This window comes from Perca flavescens, chromosome 15, assembly GCF_004354835.1.
Source record: "Perca flavescens isolate YP-PL-M2 chromosome 15, PFLA_1.0, whole genome shotgun sequence".
In the NCBI taxonomy this organism is placed as follows: domain Eukaryota; kingdom Metazoa; phylum Chordata; class Actinopteri; order Perciformes; family Percidae; genus Perca; species Perca flavescens.
The window spans coordinates 9,681,898-9,701,043 of record NC_041345.1 but is presented as its reverse complement, the minus strand read 5'-3'; the positions used below and the strand labels follow the sequence as shown (position 1 = coordinate 9,701,043).

The following is a 19,146-nucleotide window of genomic DNA, read 5'->3' as shown; positions in this document are numbered from 1 at the left end:
ATGTGAACATACAGTGAAAATGCTAACATGTAGGAGATCGGCTATAATAAGGTTTACCATGTTCAACTTTTGAGTTTAGCGTGTTAGCATGCTAACATTAAAGGTGCAGCAGTTAAAACTTATAAAACTAACTTTCTGTCATATTTCATTCATTCTCCCTTGTGGGGAGAGGGGCTTAGGAGACCGTTTGGGCTTTAGCAGAAAGGGGGCTGAGACTGAGAAGAGAAGTTGTTCACACAATCCTACCTAACACTAACACTAAACACAAAATATGGTTACGGAGATGTTTTTGTTTTGAGGTGTTTGGTCATAAACCAAAGTATTGGACAAAAATAACTTTTGACCTGATGGTGCTAAATGAAAGGTTAGGGCACCAAAGTTATCATGATTTATCATCTGGGGATGCTGACCTTCAGGTAATGTCACCAATTATCTGCATGTACACAGTGTATTTTTATTGTAATTTTAAAATAAATTGGACCACAACATGAACATCATGTTGCATTGAAGAAAACTCATTATGAAAATGTTTACTGAAGTAGTCTAATAAATCAAGTGAGAAGTAGGGTCATTTTCTTATAGACTTCTATACAAGCCGGCTCCTTTTGGCAAGCAATGGAGGTGCCCCCTGCTGGAAATTAGATAGAATGCAGGTTTAAGGCACTTCTGCATAGACCTTTTTCACGGCAGACATGTTTACATGTCATAGTAGGAAAAGCAAAGGTGTATTCAAAACCATGAATGATGGCTGCATTCCACTTAGGAGAGGACCTGGTATTGTGCATGCTGACTCACTGAAATAGCTTACTGGGACACTTGATGGAATTGAGCCATCGTTAAGGTTATCAATTTCAGCTGTGCTTTTCCTACTATGACAAGTCAAAATGTCTGCAGTGAAAAAGGTCCATTGGCTTCACTTTTCAGACAATGAAGCTCCGCCCAATATGTTTTTACTGTCTATGGCTGTGTGTTCTCTGTGAATGTGCCTGCACATCCACCAGAGGTCAGCATGTATCCTTCCTTTAATGGAATTAAGTGGTTCAACAATACATTCAATTGATTGCAATGTTTTTTAATAAATTTTTCCTTGGTACAAAATAAAGTGACCATCACCATCAGCCTTCTTCAGTTTGTTTAATCTATAAAATGGATATTATAATGCATTGAATTCTGTAAAGATTTAGATGTAGGCTATATAAGTCCTGCAGAAAAGTCATACATACAGAACAAGGGAAAATGAAACTATTCTGATTGTGGGAGGGAACCTTATTATAGTATGTGTTGCTCTACATCATTCCTTTGATTCGTAAAATATGTTGAGCAGTAATTGCAGCTTTTCACTCTTTCAGTCGTGGCTTACTATACTGTCATTTGGTAGCCCTTTCAGAAATCATTGCAGTAATGCTTTTTTAATCCTTAAATTTCTCACGATTTGAACATTTCAAATAGCTTAAAGTGCCCATATTATGAAAAAAAAATCACTTTTTCTGGGATTTTGGGTGTTATTTTGTGTCTCTGGTGCTTCCACACGCATACAAACTTTGATTGGTTTCTGAATGTGTCCTGCCTCCAGGCTCCGGTTGAGCTGTTCAAAATCTGCACGGCTTTTTACGTCACTAGCCAAAACGAGCTGGCTAACCGCAACTGTTAGCATGCTAGCGTTAGCATGCTAGCGTTAGCATGCTAGCGTTAACGTGCTACAACACACACAAGTTCACCATAATCTACAAAAGAACTACTTACATCTGTGCCCTCGTTTCGAAGTCTCCCAGCTAATCCTGCCTTGTAACTGACCGAAGTTGGAGAAACAACCTTTCTTTTACTGTCTATCGAACTAGCTGACATGATCTTCATCTGAGCTACTGAGCATGTGCGAGTGCAATCAAAGATAGTACAGAAGAAGAAGAAAAGAGGTCTCACTCTGTAGCTAAAACAGAGACAAGGTGAAAAGAGGAGCTGCAGCAGTGAGAGAGAGCTGTGCAGTACAACAAAAATATGGTGTTTTTTGAAATTTAAACTACGTAAACCTATTCTGGTACAACCTTAAAATACAATTATGAACCTGAAAATGAGCATAATATGGGTGCTTTAAAATTTAAAATGGACATGCTTAAAAAAGTGGAAATTTCAGTTTAAGTGTGCACGTGTCAGTCGAAGTGTAAACATTAAAAGAAGTTGAGATGTAAATTGGAGTGTAATCACTAAAACAGACAGACTCTCTGTTAAACAACACAAAATAAAAGCAGGGAAACTGGCATTTGAAGAATGAGATATGAAAAAAAGAATGAGCTGAAGAAAAAAAGGCGTTTGGTGATATAGTGTCATGTGACATATTGACATGTAAGGGATAAAACTGTTTCATTGTCATGGGAAGTGTTAAAAGCATTTTTTTAAACAAAGTAATGAGACAGTTGAATCTCCTGTGAGTGTGACACCCACCTACTCGAGGTTTGAACATTCTGTTCAATTTACGTACTGTATATCATAGAGGGTCTCATAACAACTCCAAAGATGTTGGATTAAGTTATGGGGCCTGAAGAAGTCTGAATGGTGTTTGTACTTCAGCTGTGACTTGCAAACTTCTTTTAGGGGGTTCTGTGTCCTCCCCATCTGACTCGTTCTTCTACTTACTTAGTTCACTACACCTACAGTAAAAAGTAGCACAAGACACTCCAAAACTAAAATGTCTAAGTGAAGCATTGAGCAGGCAAACTCCACAGAAACATGGACATCTGTCTGACACTGCTTTGAGATGGGCTGTTTTATACTGCAGACATTAGGAAGAAGACAGTGGTGTAGTCAAATGTATTGTAGTGGGTATACTCAACTGTATATATATATATATATATATATATATATATATATATATATATATATATATATATATATATATATATGTATAAATATTGGCATATCATAGTGGGGGGGCTGGGTGTCCTCCCCAGGGAAGTTTTGAGCATTAACGACTTCATTTCCTGTATTCAGATACACTTTTATGAACCAATTTATGGTGAAAATACCTTTATTTTGTGTAGAAGAAAACCACAGATGACAATTCAAAAGATACCAAAAATACAATGGAAAATTTGTTGTTGCATGTCATTGGGCATTTTTAAGTGGGTATACTGTGTATACCTGCGTATCACGTAGACTACACCAAGAAGACTGGGGCAGGGTAGAGGTGAAAAACTGGTTCAACATGTTGTCACTTTATGCTCACCTGTGGAATGTTTCCCAAACTCAGTCACTGGGTGGGGCTAGAATACAGTACCTCATTTTCTGTTGTTTTGGAAACTACTGCTCTTTCTTAAGAATAATTGCGCACACCATAATTATATCATGTTGCCACTATAAAAGTAAAACAATCTTTTAGGACACGGTAGATAAAGGTTTCTTAGGATGGAACAATTGAACACAAAACAAAAAAGTACTAGAGTGCACATGAACTAGATTAGTTGTATTTTATGTAATTTATAAACTGTACGTATTTCTAATGTATTTGTTTTCTAGCCCTCTTTCCCTTTCCCTATGTGGCTTTGCAGTTATTTCACCTTTATTTTTACAGGCAAAGCCTTTGCCTGTAAAAATAAAGGTGAAATAAAAAATTTCATAAAATGTGTGTGATGCTTACCTGATACTCTCAAATATTCTGTTAAAATTTGCAATTTAGTGTAAGTTGTCAGCCTCACTAACATGATGGTTATGGGTGTCTGTAACAACAGCAACCACAAAATAGGTGCACCATATGCAAAATTGATTTAAAGAAGTATAAATCTAAAATCTTATAACCTTTTCTTAATTGAACAGAAAAGACTACAAAGAAAAAGACCTACAGTTTGTGAAGGATTATCATCTTAACGATGATGAACAGCTCAGAGTTCTGCTTTATGGACCCAGTGGTTCTGGCAAGTCCAGCTTCTTCAACTTTGTCGACAGTGCTTTACAAGGCAGAATCACTGGTCGAGTTTCGCCAGATGCAATCTCTCGTGAAAGCTTCACCACAAAAGTATTAATTCATTTTAAGTGTGGATTAACTGAGGTCTTGTGTATTTTGGACAATAAAACTTCATGCAATATTGTTTGTGCACCTGCAATGATAACTGCAGTATACAGATCAGTCGAGCAGCAGTGTTGAGCAACTAGTTGTGATGAAACTAACAAGCAAGAGACAAACTGCTGCACGTCGATCAGTCATTAGGTGGCACTATTGTTGTTATAACAGCTCTTTTGTGTTTTACAGTACAGAACTTTTAAATTCCAAAACAGAGGACCAAGAACATTTTACCCCTTTGTCTTCACTGACATCATGGGCATTGAGCAAGGAACCAATAAAGGAGTTGGTGTGGAAGACATCAAACAAGCTTTGAGGGGACACATTACAGATGGTTACAATGTACAACTAAATTCAATAAACTTTGTTGGATTTCAGAAATACAATACAATACAATTTTGCATTAAACATTAAATGTACATACATATACATAAGATTAAGAAACTATTTACAGTACATGCAAAATTAATTATTTGATTTCATTTTACATTGTTTTCCAGTTCAATCCTGTCTGTAAAATATCGGTGGATGATAACAACTACAACAAAACCCCCACTCTAAATGACCGAGTTCATGTTCTGGTTTGTGTAATCGCTGCCGACACAGTAAATATACTGAATGCTGAATCTGTTAGAAAGATGAGGGAAGTCAGACTTGCAGCTAGAGACATGGGTAAGAGTAAGTGTTAGCATTGGGGTTTCAATTGAATTATAAATAATCTGACAAAAAACATTTTGATTGAATCTGCTTTGTATCATCAGGGATTCCCCAACTGGCTATTCTCACCAAAATTGATGAAGCCTACCCAGAGGTCAAAAGAGATATAAAGAATGTCTATAAGAGCAAGTAACTGAAGCAACAGGTAAGTCTTTATTGGTGATTTTATGTAGAGAGTTGCTATCCAAGTTGGAATACAATTTCACTTTGCATTTCAATAATCTAACACAGAAGTCTCCTTTGATCAGCATTTTCATTTTTTAAATGTCAAACTTTTTTAATTTAGATGGAATATTTAAGCGTGGGGCTGGGTATTCCAGTGTACTGCATCTTTGGTGTGAAGAACTACCACTCAGAGCTCGCCACAAATGATGACACTGACACACTGATACTGAGTGCACTGAGACAGATGATCAACCTCGGAAAAAGACTTTCTGGAAAGCATGTAGACCTACATTCTGCTGAGGCAAATCTTGCTTTAGCAGCGTGAAAAGAGCAAGTCTGCAAACAGGAATGACATAAAGTGGGCTTCTGGGTTTTCATTTGCATGCATGTAATGCGTATCTGCTATAAGTCTTACACCTACCTTGCTGAATAAAGTATGAACAGGCTGCATGTGCATCAGCCTGATGCAATTAAAACCTACTCTCACTATGTATTTTGAGTTTTTGTATCTTTAGATATGTATTGATTCAGTTGGTAATTTTGGGTGTTAGTTAATCATGAATCTGGTGATTAGCAGGTCTGAACTCATCTTCATGTCTCAGTCGAAACTGAAATAAATTTGGTGGAACAGTGATTTCTTTTCAAACGACTTGTTACATATCTACAGTTCAAACAGCATTTTCTATTTCAATGTTTGGACCTTATATTTACTGAAACGTTGTGCTCCAGAACTGCTGTACTATAAAAAATAACAAAAATAATTAAAGTTGTCATTATTTTCCTTTTATTTAATTTCTTTTATTCCATACACCTGTCTGTGTATAATGCAAACAGTTAGAAGTGATTCAGGCAGTATTATACAATAGTATACCCTAAAACTAAACAGTGCTTCCTTATGGTGACAAATAAAATAATTGTAGGATCATTTCCATGTCTGTCCCTGGAGAGCGTGGGTCTATAATAAAGCAATATAGTATGTAAGCTTCAGGTAAAGGTGTCCCTTGAGGTTTAAAATAATGACTTATAAAAATGCAAACGAAATGTGAAAATCTTTTTCTGCTCTCTGGAGTTTGCCATTCCTTGACATTCACTCTATTATGTTACGATTCAGTATTTTTTTCTGGTCGAAAATAATTCAGCGCAAATACGTCGTTAGTATGACGTGACGTCATCACGTGATCGGGTCAACAACTCAGCTGTTGTGATGGTAGCTTCAAGGACCGTCGGAAATGCTGCTTTTACAAGACCACTTGGACGAAAACACCAATACGACTGGAAAGCTCGTGATTCTTTTACAACCTGCCAGGTGATGTCATATGCATTCATACTTTGTGTGTAAAAGCATTATTGCGTTCCTAAATATATGAAATACATAAATTAATTCTGTATTTTCGGTGTAGTTACTTCTTCATTATGTCCGTGTAGCACCAAAAAAAGCTATGGACATCACCCTGCTATATAAGATGACTATTCAATGTGTAGATAATATTCTCACAAGATAAAAAATAAATATATATTTCAGGACTTCACGGTCTTTGGACAATTCTGTGTGATATCGGTCTTCTGTGTGATGTCGAAACTGGGAAGATGAAAGCTTTGGAGAAGCATTTGAAGGCAGCACGGGACAAGTGAGGGAAAGAGGAAGGAATCCACGTACCCAATCTTCCATCGCAATAGTCCAGCCGTGTAATGTCCTCAATGTTTAACGCTACGGCTATTTGATTAAACGCTGCTTTCAGTTAAGCGGATAACGGTCTTCATAGTGGCGGGGTGACGCGGAATAACCCACATTGGTCCAGTTTGCTGAACGGGAGAGGACTAAAATGGAGCTGGAAGACGGAGTTGTGTACCAGGACGACCCGGGGACATCAGCGATGATGTCTGAGCGGGTGTCGGGCCTGGCCAACTCCATCTACCGCGAGTTCGAGAAGCTTATTGGGAAATACGACGAGGACGTGGTGAAGGAGCTGATGCCGCTGGTCGTGGCCGTGCTGGAGAACCTGGACTCGGTGTTCGCCGAGAACCAGGAGCACGAAGTGGAGCTGGAGCTACTGAAGGAGGACAACGAGCAGCTCATCACCCAGTACGAGCGGGAGAAAGCGCTGAGGAAACATGCAGAGGAGGTGAGTTGAACGGGACAGGACGCACATACTGACTGGGATGCTCGCATCCTTGTGGGGAGAAATCGATGCTGCCTCAGGTGTTTGGTCCTCCCAGCATCCCTGTGCGATGAATTAACCTGGCTATACACGTGGCGGGGCAGCATCCTGCTCATTAGGGATGTAAACAAGGCATGTCACTGATCATGGCTAACGTCAGGCTGAATGGCCCTCTCTTTGTATTGACTGTTATGTTATAGCAGGATGGTCAGAGTCATAACGCTGCGTGGTCTTTATTACACATCCATGCATGCGCTGTATCTCTAATCCAACAATGGGAGTTCTTATACCCACCACTGCCACCAAATGCATCTTTTTAAACAAGCAAAACATAACCTCTATCAAACCCATCAGCTCGCCTATTGCATCAGATAGTGAAGTCACGTCTGAGTCCTGTGAGACCCTGAGGAAACAGCTGACGTGACTCAGCATTTTGGGCCATAATAATTATATATAACGTTTTAAAAAAAAAACACAGGGAGAAGAAGGTAGGGCATGCGCACAGTAGTAGCCTTCAAAATAGTCATATAGTCACCCACATCATCACTTAATAAGATATGGTAGGCAAAAAACTGCACAGTGTATTCAGGATACTGTCACATATACATGCAAAGCCAGTCACTGTGCATTGAGGATCTTGGTTGGCCTTGGCCCTGGAGACAGAACTTACCAAAACTGCCATATAATCGCTGAAAGCTGTCAAGTCTAAACTTTTTTAAATCCTTTTTTTACCGAATGACATGTTGAATTGGTTGACAGAGCAAATAGATTTCATGCTGTTTATCCAGTGATCACAAACTATGATTTTAAAGTCAGTATCTCTCCCTTGAAGGAGTACTCCAGTAGTGTACTTCCATAAGGTTGTGGGACTTGTTAGAGACAGTTTTTTTTTTAAATGGCCCTAATTGATGCAGCAGATTGTCGATCTTAACTATTAGCCCTTTGTCCAAACTGCAAAACAATGGATCCCATCATGTCCCATAATGCTACATGATAGCGTTTCACATTACAGTCTAATACATTAGACTGGATGCCTAGTAACTGCCCTTTTAAAGTGACTATATGTAACTTTTACATGTTTCTGAAACCGTGTAATGTTCCATCTGATAATCATAAATGACCTGTAACAGCAAACGAGACTAACAGTGAAAAGAACGCTAGTTTTATATAGTTTTTATTAATGCCTCTGCCCGGGTCCGATTTTTGCCGCAAAGTCACAGAATGATTTTCGGCAGGTAGACGGTGCTACAGAGCACACATTCTGATGGGTCACAGATTTAGGCTGAACATCGGAAAAGCCTGTGTTATTTTTTCCAGCCAGGTAAAAGGTAGCAGAAGATTTCTTTATATAGGCCTAATTGTATTTTAATGTTATTTTAGAAGTTATCTGCTGTACTTGTGGTTGATACTGGGGCAGGGCCGTATCACAGAAAAGAAGGAAATTAAAGGAAGAATTACTAAAAGCTATCAGGGAAAGTGAAAGACAACAGGCGAATCCGAGTCACATGATCAGGCTTTAATAGATGGAGATAATTACAGGATTAAATTATGTCCCCTTTCCATTTAGCACAGACTTTTTATTCCTTTTAGTTTGTGTTGGTCTACTATTTTCTTTTCCCGTGTCTGCCCCCCATACTTGTGTAAAGTGTCCGTGGGTTTCATGAAATGCGCTGTGTAAATATAAGTTATTATTACGGTGGTTGCTACAACAAACTCGTAATGCTTTGGAAAGTTATGAACTCAAGTTAGCATTTTGTAGCAAAAGCTGTCACTCTTTACTTCAGACATTAACTAAACAAAGATTGCCAACACCCATGTGTGTGTGTGTGTGTGTGTGTGTGTGTGTGTGTGTGTGTGTGTGTGTGTGTGTGTGTGTGTGTGTGTGTGTGTGTGTGTGTGTGTGTGTGTGTGTGTGTGTGTGTGTGTGTGTGTGTGTGTGTGTGTGTTAGAGATTTTTTGTGTTTGGCTGGGATAATGCCTAAGATGTGTGTGTGATTTAGATGTATAAATTTGTCTCCAGGCCCTGAGCTTTTATTTTGAAGGACAACGTAATGTGACTCAGACCTTCTGTCCCAGCTTGCTTCTTTTGACTCGGGGCATCGGGACAGCAGGGACACTGGCCCAGTAGCATTGGACATGTAGACCCCCTCCGCACAAAGTGACACTGAAGCAGTGTGACAGCCAGGCACACAAACACTCATACACACCGACAGTGCTACTATATCCTTCATTGTTATAGTTGCATATCATGTCAAATATAAATGCGCAGTGTTTATGGGATTGTCCTGGGAAATACTCTTTGTCCACTCTTGGAGTGAGCAGGGGTACGCTGAGCCTGTTGGAGTTATTACTTCCAGGTCGTGTGATCCTTTATCAGAAACACAGAGAAAATGTCCCCCAGCTTGCATTTTGCTCCCCTTCCCTTTCCCTTTTTTTTTTTTTTTTGCCTTCTTGGGTTTAAGTGTCAAATTATGTTGTCACAGAATGACCCACGCCACATTTTCAGAGTAGTAAAGGGTGTCACATTTCTTTTTAGGAGGCTGTCTTCAGATAAGATTAATTGATTTTTCTTTGAGACCTTTTGCTCGCTTGGTTGCTTTTTAACCCATTAACGTAGATTTGACACAGACGAAAAATAGATAGAATAGATTGTAACCCTGTTTTTTTGGGATGGCATTGCTGCTGTTGAGATTTCTTACATATATTCAGCTCTACGTTATTTAATATTTAATTTGAAGTTTAATCCTGAATGAAAACCCTGTAGTGGCTACTTCAGATCTGCAGTAAACAAAATGCTACATATGCATAAGATTCATTTAATCTTGAGATCATTTGTCACTGTTTTTATTTTTCAGTCATTTAGTGCAAAATAACAGACTGCCGAGCTGGCTTCAACATGTCTTTGTACGTCAAACTACAGTAGGACTCTTGCGTCTAGAGGAGGAAGGGCAGCCACATTAGGGCCTTGGCTTGCTCCGCTGGACAGGATGTGGACGCTGACACATGCACACTCTCCAGCTCAGAGGTCCGCCTTGAAGGAAACTGGGAGGAACTGGAATTTCCGTATGAACCATTAAATCAAGATCCTGTCCCTCTAATGCCGATTCAGACATATTTCTTACATCCACCATCATGGTACATGTTGTGAAAAGTTACGCTGTCACCGTGGTACATGTTGTCTGTGCTATTATGTAATACACTGTGTGTGTATAGGGCTGCAACTATTGTTTGAAAAAAATACTCGTCCCAGACTCCAAGGCAACACCTTCAAATGTCTTATTAAGTCCGACCAACAGCCCATCCTCTCGTTCGAGAAGCTGTAACCAAATGTTTGGCATATTTTTAACAATTTTGCCTGAAAAATAACGGAAACAATTAAGTGCCAGTGAGTCTGACCAAGACCTTTGTGTGTGTTTGTGTGTTTGTGTGTCTGCGATCCTGAGTAGAAGTTCATTGAGTTTGAGGACACTCATGAACAGGATAAGAAGGACCTGCAGAACCATGTGGACAGAATGGAGTCCCACTCGCGGCAGCTGGAACTTAAGATCAAGAACTACGCAGACCAGAGTAAGCACAAATACACACACACACACACACACACACACACACACACACACACACACACACACACACACACACACACACACACACACACACACACTCACACTCACACTCACACTCACACACTCTTCCATTCACATGCACACATTATTATATACCATATCAGTCTTCTCATCACTGTTCTCCATTGTGTCATGGAGAAACATCCCATTCATTAATATGAAAATTCAGTTATACCTCAAGTATAATTATTTTTTTTTAAATGAAGTTATGTCTGTTCCAATGTACAAGGCTTTCCCGTTCTCCCCTGTGCTTTTTCATATAAGCTTCCTTACTTGTTTGATGTCTCTCTCATGGCTTGCACACGCACACGCACACACACACACACACACACACACACACACACACACACACACACACACACACACACACACACACACACACTGACTCTTTCTCCCTCTTTGCGGGGGTAACAGTAATGGGATTATAGGATTTCTGTTATTCATGTCCTCCTAATGCGGCAGTGCATTACCGCCCATCTTATTGGTGGATTAAGGAATGAAGGGAAAGTGGTTAGCTCTTACATTCTGTCTGGTTGGAAATAGATTCACACAATGACCGGTATTTAGTAGCAAAGCAACACATTTGGTTAAAAGTGAGCCATTCATTCACCCGAAGCTTCGAGGGGGAAGGAAATGCCAACATGAATTTCTTCCATATCTGACGTTTAGCAAGCATCAACAAAGCAAACATAAGTATCTTAGTGTTTGGTTGATTTTGGAAAATTAAATGTAAATCATTTTTTAATTTACATCATGAACTATTTCCCTTATTTAGGAATACATTCCTTGAGTGTACATGCAACTAGTCAGTGGGTTGAATCAACCCTCTGCTACTCCCAGCCAATAGTAAATCATTCATTCATTACTGTATGTTGCATCACCTGAGCGGATTGCGTCCTGAGACATTTATGACAAAGTCCACAGCTGATGAAGGGCAATGACAGTATAGCTAAGATTTTTGAAGCCATTCTCCTGCTTTGGTCTTGGCTTTATTTTCACTTGACTAACAATGAAGAGCGCTATAATTTATTAGTTTTAGTTTTTCTCTCATTTCTATTCATTCATCTGTGTGTCAGATCAGAGATCCAGGCTGATATGGAGATACCGTATGGGACGCTCCCTTTTGAAAAGAGAATTTGAATCTCAGGGAGGCCCTTTCCTGCTTGAATAAAGTTATATTATGATTGGGTTATATTTGTGTTGGGCTTCAGTATGTTAAACTTGTTGTTTTAAATCCCTCAATGGCCTTGCCCCACCCTACATGTCTGAGCTGCTCCACCCATATACAACAACCCGTTCTCTCAGGTCTGCTGATCAGCTCCTCCTGAGTGTCCCCAAAACAAAGCGTAAGCTCAAAGGGGACTGCGCCTTTGCTGTGGCAGCTCCTAAACTGTGGAACAATCTTCCTCTGCCCATGAGACAGGCCTCTTCGCTGTCTGTTTTTAAATCTCGTCCTAAAACCCACCTCTTCTCGTTGGCCTTTGACACCAGACGTTGAGACATTTTCATTTTCATTTTATTGTTTTACTTTATGGCTGTCTTCTCTTGTTTTTTGTCTCTTAACTTATTTTACATGTATTCTATTTGTATTTTATGCCTGTGTGAGTTATCTCCTTTGTGTCTTCATATATTCTTCTTTACAGCACATCTTTGGTTGTTTTAAAGTGCTCTATAAATAAAGTTTGATTGATTGATTGAAACTGCATTGGTGAAGCAAAAGGCATCCAACAATCTGATGATGAAAGTTATACATAGATACACATCTCACCGTTTTGGCTTCTCAGCAGATTTATGACGTCTATTAAATGGACTGTAATGGGCGATCATGCTAACCTGACTCCGCCACATGGATTGCTTCGCATTTGCTCGGCATATCCATCTGGGAACTTTCCGTTGGAGAACTTTTGGGAAGGGGCGGAATACTGGTTATTTGATTGGATGAACCATCTGTCTATCACCTATGTTGGTGATAGACGGGCCAAATCAACCAATCAGATCCGAAGCGTATGAAAATACAACCGCAAGCCCGCCCCTGCTGCTGCAGGCAAAGCATAGCTCGTTAGCTCAGCATGCAAGCAACATGTCGGTAAAGGATATTTGCCATTTGTGTAACGAGAATTTAGGAATAAAAGGCAACATTTCAGGTTCCCGGACAATATTCCAAAAGAAGGATCCAAGAGAAAAAAAGCATTAGCGAGCGGCTAACAGAATTAGGGCTACCGCTGTCTGAAAATACTGGTTAGCTGATTGGATAAACCATCGGTCTATCACCACCTAACCCACCTCAAAACCAACGCTGATTGGCCCGGTCGTTTGGCTAACGGCTCCAAATTTTCTCTGCCTCAAGATGCCAGACTGATCTGCAAGTGGAAAACTGGAGCTCGCGAGATCAGGACGGTCTCACGAGGCTACGATCACGCAGCTCCCACAGAGATCAGGAAACTGAATCTGTTGCCATTTCTATGGTGTTGTTTTGAGTTACAGAAAGAAATGTCTTTTTTTTAAGTGTTAAAAACAGCTTTTTAGGTAAATAAATGATTAATTAAATCAATATAATTGATTCACATTCCGCTTCTCCGCACATTGATTTGCCAAACTTGCACAGCACTAATACGACTACTCAGGAGGGATTACTTCAGTCTTCAGCTGTCTCCCATGTGTCTAGCCTCTGTATAGCCTTCTCCCTTCACTTAATTAAATGTCTCCATTCCCAGTAATGCCAGAATACACACATAGACAAGACATCATCACCCAACATGCAGAAGCTTGTGCTGCTGTGATTGATGATACCCAGCCTTTATACTGTATATCCGCCAGTAGCTCTCTGTGGGGCTTAGGCTAGACCTGACGCGCTAATAGGGGATTAGGTGTTTTTGTCACTTTATAAATCGGCCCAACATTGATACCCATTTGAGTGAGATTATCCCCTCACTGTCCGCCTGGTATGGCAAAGTTATGCATGTGGCCTAGGCACACTTTCATGTACTTCAATGAGGTACAATGAAGGTCTAAACGTTTTTAAAAGAATAGTTTTACATTTTGTGGGGGAGAGTTGAGAAGATCAGTACCACTCATATCTGTACAGTAAATATGGAGCTACTGCCAGCATCCGTGTAGCTTAGAATAGCATACATATGTGGAAACCAGCAACTCTAAAGCTCTTTATTTAACATGTATAAAAGTTATATCTTGTTTGTTTAATCTGCACTAAAATCAAAGTGTGCAAACAATAATTTGCCTTTTTTTAGCGAGTGTTTTGTGCTGACTGTTGCTTGACTCTGAGCAGTTTCAACCAGCGGTGACTGGAAAGAAAAGTGGGGACATTTTTTTTTCACGCTTTGGTTTTTGTACAAACTTTTATTATCATTTTACAAAAAGTTCATAGACAAAGTATAATCCTTGTCTTGTGCATTGTAAATTGACAACTTTTAGCTGAGCAGTGTTGTATTCTGTTTCAGTTGGCAGGTTAGAAGAACGTGAATTGGAGCTCAAGAAAGAATACAACTCCCTCCATCAGCGACACACAGAGGTAAGGGGGAGACAAAGGATAGAGAGCGGAAAGAAATGTTGTTGAGTTGTAATCATTAACCACATTCATGACTAGTTTCCTGTGGTTCTTTGGTTTGACTTCTGCAGATGATCCATAACTATATGGAGCATGTAGAGAGGATCAAAATGCAACAGATAAGTGAGACTTCAGAGTCCAGCGCGGTCGGCCGAATCAGGTAAGACCATAACAGATACTGTAAGTTTATGTTATTGTGTTGTTCACGTCATATGGATTGAATGGTAAAGATGGGAAAGACTCCCATGTTAAATGAACACGGCAACTTATTGGGACGTTAGCTTATTCACCGTATCCCCCAGAGTTAGATAAGTCCATACATACCCTTCTCATCTCCATTCATGTCATAACGCTGTCTGGCGCTCCCACCGCTAGCCTAGTTTAGCACAGATCCTGTAGGTAACAGGCACCAACTAGCCTACTGCTCCCAATAAGTGACAAAATAACGCCAACATTTTCCTATTGACATGTTGTGATTTTTAGTCGCAGCATGTACAAATAACAAGGTCACATGAGACGCAGCCATCTTCTAACCGTATACAAACTGGGAACTATATTCTCAGAAAGGCGAAGGGGGTAAGCTTCGCTTCAGAACTCGAGCTATCATGGCGCCATTTTGTTGCTAACTGGCCATCACCTCCTGTTAGCATTCCGCTGACCGCCATTTTTTTTTTACGTCACACGACTGCGAATAACTTTACATCTGAAGCGTTTAAAGACTCTATTTGTCCGTTGTTTAGTTCCAAAGAAACACGACAATGTATAAAAGGCTCCATTACCTTGTACCTCACGTTATGGCTCCGTAGCAGACGTTTTTGTAAAAATAGGCTAACGATTGTGTCATAACCAAGTGACTTACTGTCGCATAGTAGAGGAATTACCGTATAGTACAGGAGAAGCTCTTGAGGCAGTTTCGACTTACATGAGATGTTTAGGTTTAATTACTAATGTTAACTAGCATGTTAGTGATCAATAATTAGCCTGTGCCCATGTTATCTCCTTACATACACCTACAGTCTCCGTATCTGTAAGATTGGGAATGATTGAGATTTCTCTTGGCACAGCTACCAGAAGACTTACAACTTTCAGACACGTTGCTCATGTCACATTCTCTCAGTTGGAGGCTGCGCAGTAAAGCTGGCCATCACCAGAAAAGTGCTTCTAATAGCCTTCACTGGTCTCCGTCCAGAGCAACGGGGTCTATTGGTCCATTATATACTGTCTATGTGACCGACTGCTACCTGTTGTGGAATTTTCCTCACATTACTCTGTCCTCTGTGACTGTCTACATCTAGAAACTAAGCTGCACGGTGCAGGCAGGGAACAGCTCTGATTGGCTCATGGAGACATGTGATCAGACAGTGGTTTATGGAGCGCTAGATTGGCTTTGCAAAAACTGTTCTATGAAGGGAATGGCGCATTTTAAATATCGCTCGATCACGCAAATTTGATCGTGGGAAGCCAAAATCGTGATCGTGATTAAAATTTGATTAATTGTGCAGCCCTAATGACTGCATCCATATTTGTTTTGTTTTCAGATACCATATTTGTAAGTGCCACTTCGGATATATAAGAGCTTTTGTTTGTCCACTTTGTCCACAATTGTCCACTTGTAATTAAAACTTGTTGACATGAACGCAATTTACAAGTTGAAAACTTGTCATTACGATAACTCATATATGATATGAACGCTGCAAAAGGGACACATGTGAGGCCCCTCAGGAAGAACCCCATCTTTGATGGCACAAAACACAATGGACAAACCTGTGAAGAAGTTTATGTGAACTTATAGTAGGACTGATTTTTGAGGGCTTTTATTTACCAAGAAGCATTTTGCTGTTTTTCAGCTCTGCTATTGTATCAACTTCAACCAAAAAGGTAATTTATAAGGAGAACAGACACAAGGAAGGCATAGTTTTCACATTACATGGTGTTAACGTTTTTCACTTTCATAATACTTTCAATGCTTATAAGAAGTTAATCAGACACTACCACAGCCAACACTTCGTGGTTAACAAGGGCTCAACTGAGACAAGATGCGTGAACTGCGCCTTTGAGAAAACAAATGTTTTTTTTTTCTTGTCCCCCCACAGGAGAGAGCGGCCTCTTTCTTTGGGGATCTTCCCATCACCTGGTGGAGCGTCTCTGCTAAACCCAGACCCCCAGGCCAGGGCAGAGACACCGGGGACAGAGGGCTGGAGGTTCACCGACCCGACGCGGTCCAACTCTAGCCTCAAGGTAGGTGTGTGGAGAGCGCCTTCATGTGAACGTCAATCACAGTAGGTGGAAAATAATGACTTGTTCCTGTGGGATTTTTTTAATTTAGAGTATAAACTCATGTCTCACTACATGATATCAGCCTGATAACTAAGGTGGGGGTTTTGGAATGAAAATGAGCTTCAGACATGAAGTGCATTATAATGACGGACAAATAATGACATGTCTTTGAAGTCCCGACACAAAAAACAACAATGCAGAATTTTCTTTTCTTCATATTTCTTCCTCATTATCTTTTGGTCCAGAGTGTTAGTTGTGCATTCTATCTGCTGTTAAATTCTGATTGTCCAATCTGAACTGTGATGATCTTAAATGATACATGTTTTCACTTGCTTCAAATGATTTAATACCTGAATATTAAGTGCTACCGTAATGCTCTCACTGTTTTAGCTGTTTAATCAAAATGAGTGTCAAAATGCATAAAAGTATGCAGAATTATCTGATTGCTATAATCCCTTTTTTTGGCTGAGTGTTTCCAGCTCTCCTGCCAGTGCTAGAAGATAGTAGAGAGTAGTTTTGGCTTTAGATCCGTTTAAAAATAGAGAGCCTTTGATAAGGCTCGGGCGTGCTTAAGCGTATTTTAGTAGGCGTCTGACAAGGCGATCTCTGTTTTCAGACTTCCTTCTCTTTAGCCATTGATGAATATGCAAACCTGTCTCTTCTCCTGATGCAGCAGTCACAGGAGATCATTACATTTATCATTATTCTTAATCAGAATAGATAAAATTTTCTATTTGATGCAGGCTTCATCATATGATGTGTATTTTCCATTTATTTCAATTCATGTTAAACTGCTGTAAATACTACTGGGGTCACAAGTCATTCTTCTATTATATACATTATTATGGTTATATTCTCTCTGTTTTCTACTGGTACTCCAAATGTTTTTGGTGTGTTTGTATCTGTGGCAGTTAAAACCTGGAGGGTGACAATGTTAATTCATCCCACTGCTGCGTGCGTCTTTGTTAAAACTGGGACATCAGCTCTGTGGCGCGATGCATGATGGGAGTGATGCCGCTGGATGGCTCGCAGCCAGTCCCAGAAAAAGGCTAGCTGGAATGTGATTAGTTCTTATGCAATCAGTGCTACAGGACGGTTATTGTTGAGCCATGGCCTTTTGAACACGACTTGATTTGATATGCAGACATGCTCTTGGAGTTAAACTGGGAGGTCATGTTTATTCACGGGGGTGGGTGGCGCTTCAAATGAAGAGGAACGACAGGTTAATGAGGTGCGTATGTCCGCATGTCGGCCATGGTCTAATCTCCATCCACAATATGAGTCATTTAAGCAAGACCATCCCATTATCTTTAAAGCTGGCATAATTTTCTAAATCACTGCTTTTTGTTTCATTCAGGGGATCTTTATGAAGCAATGTCACTTAAAGGGGATGTCTTAAGGAGTACTACAACTGCCTGTGTGAAAAAGTTGTATGAAGCCTTTGGTGACTCCAGAGGGAGCTGCACAAAATCTGATAAAACTTCTGAAAAAGAAATCTGGGGCTGTGGAGAAAGAAACTGGCTCACCAAACTGTCTAGCCCGCTTCTCATCTCTGCTGCAGGCTAGCCGCTACTGGCGTCACAAATCCGAATCAATCAAATAATTGTTTTAGATCTACAGTTGTTAGCATTAGTCACATACTGAGCCCAGGGTTTCTGCGGGGTCTTAAAAGTCTAAAATTTAAAAATCTAAATTGTAGGCCTTTCTCAGTCTTAAATTCGCTCAAGTATTGTGTTCTAGGTCTTAAATAATTTTAAATAGGTCTTAATTTTCCTACATCCCTGTAATGCTACCTATAATACTGTTGTTTTAAATGTATTCCGTGGTGTTGTAGTTCTTTCTTTCTAGTCCAAATATAGATTTGCTGTATTACGACTACAAATGAGATCAACCGGCAACTTATATTGCAGCCAAACAGCTTTCGTGTTATTGGTGTGAGTGGCTTTCAGATTGTACCACAGACATAAAACAGATTTTATTCTTCAGCTTTGGGGAAGTACAAGTTTAGCGATACTCTGCTTGATTAAAACTGAATTTAGGGCTTAGTTGATGTATTGATAAAGGTCTTAAATTTCATTCAACATGGTCTTAAAAAAAGTCTTACATCCGACTAAACCTGCAGAAACCCTGTGTTCCATTGACTTCACACAGACATGCACACTTTTTGGTGTATGCATTTCTGCTGAACTGCTTCTGCACATGTGAGCTTTATTTTCACTCTTCCCCCCCCCTAAGCAGTTGGACTTTGTCAACCCCCCAAAGGAAAGGGAGGGTAAGAGTGCGCAGGACTCTACTTGGGGGAATTCACTGGCAGACGACTGCAAGGTAGTTGGATGAGTGGCGGCTGGCGGAAGTGCCATCAGCAGCAGCACGCCTGCATTGGCTGTGGACAGCACACTGTTTGTGTTTGCGTGTGTGTGGGCTTCAGTAGTCTCCCCCCACCATGCTACATCATCATTTCAAAAGCGTCGCCTCTCACTGCGTGCATTTATAGACCCTAACTTCACAGACCACCTGCGCTAGACTGTGCTACATGCAACCATGTCCTGTGTGAAGGCTACATTGGGGGTAAAAAAATCACGAAAACTG

General features: G+C 40.1%; 1 protein-coding gene and 1 pseudogene across 7 annotated transcripts in view; both read left to right on the top strand.

Moving 5' to 3' along the window:
• Window positions 1-4,306: 4,306 nt before the first annotated feature.
• On the top strand, window positions 4,307-5,258 carry LOC114569405 (interferon-induced protein 44-like; annotated as a pseudogene).
• A 1,300-nt stretch (window positions 5,259-6,558) lies between these two features.
• spag9a (sperm associated antigen 9a) overlaps window positions 6,559-19,146 on the top strand; it is a 31,810-nt gene continuing 19,222 nt past the window's right edge. For 4 of the 7 annotated variants that reach the window (XM_028599049.1, XM_028599046.1, XM_028599044.1 and 1 more), the window contains exons 1-6: window positions 6,559-7,056; window positions 10,539-10,659; window positions 14,174-14,244; window positions 14,352-14,440; window positions 16,374-16,518; window positions 18,793-18,882. In XM_028599049.1, the coding sequence (XP_028454850.1) occupies window positions 6,757-7,056; window positions 10,539-10,659; window positions 14,174-14,244; window positions 14,352-14,440; window positions 16,374-16,518; window positions 18,793-18,882 (816 nt within the window). In that variant the 5' untranslated portion in view covers window positions 6,559-6,756. The remainder of the gene's footprint in view (window positions 7,057-10,538; window positions 10,660-14,173; window positions 14,245-14,351; window positions 14,441-16,373; window positions 16,519-18,792; window positions 18,883-19,146) is intronic. The other 3 variants (XM_028599050.1, XM_028599048.1, XM_028599045.1) reach the window with 2 other exon arrangements.